At 47.2% G+C, this 8,570-nt stretch overlaps 1 protein-coding gene across 1 annotated transcript; it reads right to left on the reverse strand.

Annotated features, from left to right (window-relative positions):
* Window positions 1–6: 6 nt before the first annotated feature.
* On the reverse strand, window positions 7–2,748 carry LOC107107669 (sperm acrosome membrane-associated protein 4-like; the record flags this gene model as incomplete). Its single annotated transcript, XM_015407967.1, has 2 exons — window positions 7–258; window positions 2,635–2,748. Coding segments are annotated over 2 exons (326 nt in total), but the record flags the coding sequence as incomplete, so codon positions are not given.
* Window positions 2,749–8,570: the final 5,822 nt, after the last annotated feature.

The raw sequence follows: 8,570 nt of genomic DNA on the forward strand, positions 1-8,570 counted from the left end.
TGGAGAAGTTGCTCCCTCTCTTTGATTGGGGGTGGGGGGAGAGTGTTTAGAGCAGCTGAGTAAACCAGAAGCCCAGCATGGCCAGTGCCATGGATAGGGAAAGGTGAGCAGAGGACAGCGTGGTGGCCGAGTTGCATGCGTCTCCGTCACAGCAGTAATAAGTGGTGGTGTATTTGACACTTAGGTATGACTCAGTGGAGGTTGTGTTGCAGTTTTTCTCGGGGACGCAACCCTTCCTCTTGATTAAATTGTGGCCAGCTACAGGGGAAGAGACAAGGTGGGAAAAATAGCAGTTATGGAAGGAGATGTTTTGGCAGCAGTCACATGCGCACCGACGTGAAGCTCCCTTATACTGACTCAGACCCATTGGTCCATCAAGGTCTGAATTGTCTAAGAGTGGCAGAGGCTTTCTAGGGTCTCAGGCAGAAGAGGTCTTTCATGACCTGATCCTTAACTGGAGGTACTGGAGACTGAACCTGAGATTCTCTGCATGCCCAGCAGATGCTTTACCACTGAGCCGCAGCCCCTCCTCCCCCTAAATCCTGTATTTAGCTCCCTATCAACAGGAGCAGAGGAAGGGGAATTCTCAAGGACATCTGGACCCCGCTAAGGAGCATCAGGGCTGAGCACGTCTGCTTCCCTGAGCTTTCCCGTTACACCCACCTTGGGTGCGGACATGGTCAGGAGAAAGGCAGGCATCGAAATATGTGAAATAAATTTTAAAAAAACCTCAAACAAATCCCCTTCCTAGGCACAGTCAAAGGATGAGCAAAGCAAGGGAGATTCTTGGGAACAGCTGCCAGGTCGTAAGTCCTGAGCTGAGTTTCTGGTTCCCTTCCTGTTTGCAGTAATTTTGACCTGGGTGTGACCAAAGGCTTCTGTTCCTTAGCCTGTAGCCCTGAGCCAGCTGATCTTGGGGATCTGGGATAAACCCAGGGTGTAATCTATTGCAATTTATTGTTTGCATTGCTTTTATTGTACTTTTATTTCTGTCCCCCCCCCCCCCCTTTCCCCCTGCTTGTTTATGTAAATTTAATTTTTTTTTAACTGCTCTGGCTTTTTTTTTCCTTAACCTAAAATACATAGAAAATTTTGATCAGGGAAAGAACAAGAGGTTAATGAAACTACAGAACCTTCGTGTGAGGAAGAAGGGGTTTGCTAAGACTATGCTAATGATGCAAGTGAGCAATCCTCTGCACCACCCTCAGTCTCCTATCCTAGATACTTGAGGAGGAGAAAAATGTGGGGGAGGGGTGGCATCGATGATGACTCTCTAGGAATTTCCCCTAGTCTCTATGGTCTTTAGCACTGAGATTAGTGAAAATTCCTAGAGTGTCACCTGAAACTGAACACATGAAGCTGCCTTATGCTGACTCAGACTCTTGGTCTGTCAAAGTCAGTATTGTCTCCTCAGACTGGCAGTGGCTCTCCAGGGTCTCAGGCAGATGTCTTTCACATCACCTGCTGCCAGATATTTTAGCGGGAGTTGCTGGGGATTAGACCTGGGACCTTATTATTTATTTATTTGTTTATTTAATTTATACCCCGCCCTCCCTGCAGTGGCAGGCTCAAGGCGGCTTCCATAAAATAGAGAATTGCACAACCAAAACAGATTTAAATAGAATCATAAACATATCATAATCATAACAATATACATATAAAAACATACAAAGTGCTAATTCTGCAATAATTCGTATGTGATAGTGGGTGGTAGCAGCATCCAATGGAACATACAGTCAGCAAACATCATAGTCCGGGCTATATCTGCCTGTATTAAAGATGCTGCTACAAGCATGGACGGCTTCAAAAGGGAATTAGATATGGAGCAGAGGTCCATCAGTGGCTATTAGCCACAAGGTATAGATAGGGACTCTGGGGCAAGTGATGCTCTGTCATCTTGGTGCTTGGGGGGGTCAACAGTGGGAGGGCTTCTAATGTCCTGGCCCCACTGGTGGACCTCCTGATGGCACTGGTATTTCTGGCCACTGTGTGATACAGAGTGTTGGACTGGATGGGCCTTTGGCCTGATCCAACATTGGCATCTCTTATGTTCTCATATAACCAAAAACACAAGGTCATGTTATAGAGAAACATACATCTTGTTCTATGCCCCAAGGACCAGCTGCTCGTACCAAAAAGCATAATACTTGTGCAACTAAGGAAACTAAGCAATATGCCATGGGAATCAGCTGCTCAAAGAAACAAATTCCAGTGGATTTGAATAGGCCCTCGGGTGTGCCTAAAGTAATTCTTCGGAACCTAGCCAAATACAGGGATTCTAATTCCACTTAGAAAAGTTCTAATTTAGAGCAGTGCCAAGGAATAAAGGGGGGAAGAGATAATGATACAGAAGAACTTGGAATGTTATGCTCTGATGGTGGGACAGGTTATAAAGTTCTTTAGATTTGGATTCTCTTAAAAATACCTGTTCCTGCAAAAAAAAATGACTGCCTAAATGGGTTCCCTGCATCTCAGTATGCTTCAAAAACCTGCATGTCTGTAAATCTTCACTTATCACATTCCTTTAAGGAATATTTACGTGACTGCTGGCACTGAAATGTCCTCTTCAAGTAGGGCAGAGAGCAGAATCAGGGGAAAGGGAGGGGAATGGAGGCAACGAAAAAGCACTCTTACCTGCTGACCCTTTGATGGTTGCACAAACCTCATCAGCTTGGCAGGTAACATTTTTGGTGATGCAGGGGAGATCGAAAATGGTGAAGCTGCATTTGTAGCAATGCAGAGCTGACCCTGAGGCACAGAGAAAGAGGTGGGGGGGAAAGCAGGAGAATAAAATTATTTGAGGCTTCTTTGGATCAACAGGGAGGCAGACTTTGTGGAATATAGGATGCAGTGATACAATCCCATTTTTTCACCCTGTTTGCTCTGAACTCTTGTAAAACAAAATGGTATGTGGGAACTGGCATTCTGCTGTGGGGAAACAAGAAATCTGCTTGGACTGTGCACAGCTTATTTTTGTTGGGGTTTTTTTGTAAAGTAGTGGAGGTCCTTTTGTTACTGTCCATGGGGTTTTCTTGGCAAAAATACTGGAGTGGGTTGCCATTTCCTTCTCCAGTGGATCACGCTTGGTCACCTTGCTTATTTAATATATATGCAGAGTACATCATGCGAAAAACAACAACAAAAAGTGGAGGTCCAGGCATAGTATAGTGAAATCAGCTCACATTTATTGATTACATCGGAACGAAAAGAGATGATTTAGCTAGTACGAGGCCGGCTTATATTTGTGCACTCACTCCCACTCAGCATCCCCCCACTTCCCGTGATAGGTTCTATATACATGCCTCTGGTAGCGATAGGTTCTCTACAGGATCCTAGCGTTCCCACTGGTCCGCACTAGGATCCGCGGTGGCTATTGTTCTAGACCCAAAGGTCTGTAAGTCCTGTAGACCGCATGGCCAGGCGCACGCAGTCACAGCCATCTTAATACATAACATTTGTTTTGTTTTGTTCATACGTTCATGTATGTGCATCTGAATGTGTGCACGCCCGGAAGTCATGGCGACCTCTGGTGACTGACCCCTACTGGGGGTGTGGAGAATATTCAGAGAGGTGGCTGAATAAAGCCTCCTCCTGCCCTCCTGGCTGCTGGTATTTCAACGAGGTCTCCCATCCAAGCACTTGGCAGAGTCGACCCTGCTTAGCTTCTGAGATCTGATGAGATCGGGCTTGCCTGGGCTATCCAGGTCAGGGTAGCACTTTTTTTTTTGAGTCCGACACTCTTACCCAGTGATCCCCAGAGTGGTGGTTGTGGGTGCCATGGCACCCATCCATGGGTTTCCTGGGGCCCTTTCCTTTCTTTGACAAAGGATCTCTTTCCCAAAGCAAAGAGCCAGTCCTGGATTTCCACCAGCTCACTGGAGCAGGAGGTGTTTCAGAAGAACCTGTCAGGCATCATCTTGGTGTCCACAGGGAGCCTTATTCAGAAACAGCGGCCTCCATCGTAGGAAGTTGTTTGGTTTGCAACCCTTCATTTGGAGAGGGTATAGTGGGGCATAACGCCATAGAGCAGGAGTGTCAAACAGATGGCCTGCGGGCCAGAACCAGCTAGGGTTGCCATTCCCCCGATGGGGCTGGGGGTTCTTCTGATTTCGGGCTCCCCAATCCGCTGCTGGCCAGCTGGCTGGCGGGGAAGCCCCGCCTCCGAAGAGCCCCACCTGACATGCCCAGCATGATGATGTCACCTGTTGCATTTGGGCAAACACTCTATGCTGGCCAGAGGACTCTATGTGCACCAGAGGACTCCCAAATCTAGAAGAAGAAGAGATTGGATTTATACCCCACCCTTCACTACCCAGATGTGTCTCAGAGCGGCTTATAAACTCCTTCCCCTCCCCCTCCCCACAACAGACACCCTGTGAGGTAGGTGGGGCTGAGAGAGCTCTGACAGAAACTGCTCTTTTTTCAAGGACAGCTCTTATCAGAGCTATGGCTTGCCCAAGGTCATCCAGCCAGGTGCAAGTGGAGGAGTGAGGAATCAAACCCGGTTCTCCCAGATTAGAGTCTACACCAAACTAGTTTAAGTCTCTGGTAAGCTCATCTTTTGAATGTTGTTGTTATATTTTTGTGGCAAGGTCTGAAAATGCAGCAGACTTTAGGACTGCGCACGTGAAAAGATCTTCATGGGATTATTGATGCTGCCAGGACAAGAAAGTAATGACATAAACAGGTAATTCATCAGAAAGACCTTTACAAGTAATTGTTCCAGTGGTCTGGACCTATCTGCCTTTTGGTGTTGGCGTTGTCAGAAGTCGTAAATAGTTATGCTTCCAGACGAAAGTTATGTTACAACATGTTGCCGGCAAGGCAAATTTATTTTCTCTCCTGGTAAAAATGGGATAGTGGTAGGGATGCCAGCTTCCAGGTGGGGCCTGGGGACCCTCTAGAATTACAGCTTATCTACAGATGACAGAGATCAGTTCTCCTGGAGAAAATTGTTGCTTAGGAGGGTGGAATTTATGTAATTGTATCCCACTTTGGCCACCAAATGAGAAGGGATGCTGGGAAAGATTGAAGGTCAAAGAAGACGGGGACGGCAAAGGATGACCCCCCCCATACCCCACCAGAGGCCAGGGGGGAACTGGCAACTTTAGATAGTGGAGGTGGTGGAGGAGAAATGGTCTTCGGGAGAGGTGGGAATCCCTCTTGAGTGGGTGTGGCCAGAGGAAGGGCTGCCCTGAGGAATAAAAATTGCGCCCGCCTACCGTTCCAAGCCTTAAAGACGCTTTTTGTTTAAAGGTGGCAGATAGCCTTGCAAAATGCCCCCCAGTACCCCACCAAAGGCCAGGGGGTAACTGGCAACTTTAGATAGTGGAGGTAGTAGTGGAGAAATAGTCTTCAGGAGAGGTGGGAATCCCTCTTGAGTGGGTGTGGCCAGAGGAAGGGCTGCCCTGAGGAATAAAAATTGCACCGTCTACCGGTGGCTCAAGTGGTTAAGACGCTTTTAGCCATTTAAACAATATTTTAACGATTTTAAACTCCTCCCCCCTCCCCAAACACGAGCACAGGAAAGAAGTACACGAGTACTTTTCTCCCTTTCTCACAATACAAGAACCCGTGGGCACTCCATGAAATTGCTGAGCGGTCGGGTTAGAACGGATAAAAGGAAGTACTTCTTCACCCAAAGAGTGATTAACACTTGGAATTCACTGCCACAGGAAGTGGTGGCAGCTACAAGCATGGACGGCTTCAAAAGGGAATTAGATAAGCATATGGAGCAGAGGTCCATCAGTGGCTATTAGCCACAAGGTATAGATAGGGACTCTGGGGCAAGTGATGCTCTGTCATCTTGGTGCTTGGGGGGGGTCAACAGTGGGAGGGCTTCTAATGTCCTGGCCCCACTGGTGGACCTCCTGATGGCACTGGTATTTCTGGCCACTGTGGGATACAGAGTGTTGGACTGGATGGGCCTTTGGCCTGATCCAACATTGGCATCTCTTATGTTCTTATGTTCTTATGAGTAAGGAAGCAGAAACCAACAAAAACTGACACAAACATTACAGGAAATATAAACACCAGAGTGCCGAAAAAAGCTCTGCACACAAATGTGCAATTCTGCGGGGGGCGGGGGCACAACAGTTCTGTATCTGGAACGTCTGGCTCACACCTGAGTAGAAAGTGGCTAGAGAGTTGCCAGAAGAAATCTGGGAAACAAGAACAGAATGGATGCCCAGCCTGGGAAAAAACCTCTCTGCTCCAAACCACAGCCCTTCATTAAAAAAAGAAGAAGAAGAAAAGAAGAAGAAGAAGAGATTGGATTTATACCCCGCCCTCCACTTGGAGTCTCAGAGCAGCTTACAAACTCCTTTCCCTTCCCCTCCCCACAACAGACACCCTGTGAGGTGGGTGGGGCTGAGAGAACTCTGACAGAAACTGCTCTTTTTCAAGGGCAGCTGTGCCAGAGCTTGTGACTGACCCAAGGTCACATCAGCAGGTGCAAGTGGAGGAGTGGGGAATCAAACCCGGTTCTCCCAGATTAGAGTCCGCGCACTCAACCACTACACCAAACTGGCTTTTCCCAGGACCTCAGAAGACATGTGTTTCTGGCTTGCTGGCACAGTATATTTTCCTCCCCACCCCATGAGTCCTTGACAATGATAAAGTCAGTAAGGAATTGCAGAGTGGGGCCTGGCGGAAGGCAGGTATTTCCTGACTGGATTGCCTAGATATCAGGATATGACTGGGAAGTAACCCTCCTGCCTCCCACAGATCAGGAGGACAGTGGGGATCCCTGCGGACAACGGCCATCCTGTATGTGAAAAAGCTGTACAGGAAACACATGCAGGGAAATAGATACGGGAAAGACAAAAGAAAATACTTCTTTACTCAACGAGTGATTAAAATGTGGGATTTGTTACCAGAGGGGGTAGTGATGGCCACAGGCTAGGGTTGCCAGTCTTTAGGTGGCTAGAGTAAATAAATGGAAGTACAGCAAAGAGGCTTGCGCATATAACAACACAGTCAAAAACTGTAACACTGTCCCCCAAAATACTTGACACTTGATTCAAAACATCCTTATATTAACAGTGTAGTACTCTAAATAAGTACTAGACTGTTAATATAAGGATGTTTTGAATAAAGTCTAGTACTCTAAATAAAGGAGCTGCGGTGGCTCAAGTGGTTAAGACGCTGCAGGCTGTGGAAGGTCAGTAGTTCAGCAGTTCGAGACCCGGGTGCCGCATGACAGATTGAACTCCCGTCTCTAGTTCCAGCTCCTGCCAACCTAGCAGTTTGAACGCAAGAAATGGCAAGTAGATAAATAGGTACCACTTCGGTGGAAAGGTAACAGCGTTCTGTGCGCCTTGGTGTTTAGTCATGCCGGCCACATGACCACGGAAATGGCTTCGGACAGTGCTGGCTCTTTGGCTTTGAAATGGAGATGAGCACCGCAACCCTAGAGTCGGATTCGACTGGCTTTCGAGCAAGGGAAACCTTTACCTTTTTACTGTAAATAACCATTCACCTGTCTGTAATTTTGTGATGTGATATATGTACCTTTAAGATCAGCTCCAGCTGTGTTGAATCAGGGAACACTGGGAGGCTTTTAGTAGGGTGTTTGGTTTTCTGTAAGTTTAGAGCTTCTATTATTCAAGCCGATTGGAATAGATATAGACTGCTGTATACAGTCAGGAGAAATATGTAGAGCTTGGTGGTAAGTTCTCCTTGGTATATAACATCCTTATATTAACAGCGTAGTACTCTAAATAACCATTCACCTGTCTGTATTTTTGTGTGTGATCGCACCAAGACGCTTCTTTGACATGCTGCAGCATCGCCGTGTGATCGCCAGCTAACAGCCAAAGCACGGAGACTCGGGGGACCGTGTGATCAGGCTACTGCGCTTTCTTTTGCTCCGGGGCGAACAGCCATGCCTCCCCCCCCGTTATCTGGCCTGTGTGACCGGGGCCAATGTGTATCTGTTAAGTGATACATTTTCTTCATTATAGCTCCGTCACTGGAGGTGGCCTGATGAAGTCCTGAAAGGAAACAGATGGGAACCTGGGCGGTCCATCGCCACACCTCTTAGCAACTGTGTTTTGTAGACATCTATCAATTGTTACTCCTCTTAGTTTTGTGGACATTTATTAACCATTAGGAATTTGTTGAACTGTTAACACAAGAATGTTTTGAGTCTTTAGGTCTCCTGGATTTACAACTGGTCTCCAGATAAAAGAAATCAGTTCCCCTGGAGAAAATGTCTGCTTCGGAATCTGGACTCTATGGAATTATACCCCACTGAGGTCTCTCCCCTCCCCAAATCCAGTCCTCTCTAGGCTCCACCCCCCAAATCTCCAGGAAATTCATAGTCCAAAGCTGGCAACCCTACCACAGGCACAGGTTGCTTTAAAAGACGATTAGCGAGATTTGTGGATGAGAGGTCTATCAGGGGGTACTAGCCATGGGGACAAAAGGAAACATCTATGTTCAGAGGGAGTCAACTTCTGACTCCCAAAGCCAGGAGCAGGCCCGTAGCTATGGTGGGGCTTTTGGGGGCTCTGCCCCCTTTCTTAAAGACACAGCCCCACAAGAAAGTTTCATGTAAATAGTTTTTT

The sequence above is a fragment of the Gekko japonicus genome, unplaced genomic scaffold, assembly GCF_001447785.1.
Source record: "Gekko japonicus isolate JY-2015 unplaced genomic scaffold, Gekko_japonicus_V1.1 scaffold8650, whole genome shotgun sequence".
NCBI lineage: Eukaryota > Metazoa > Chordata > Lepidosauria > Squamata > Gekkonidae > Gekko > Gekko japonicus.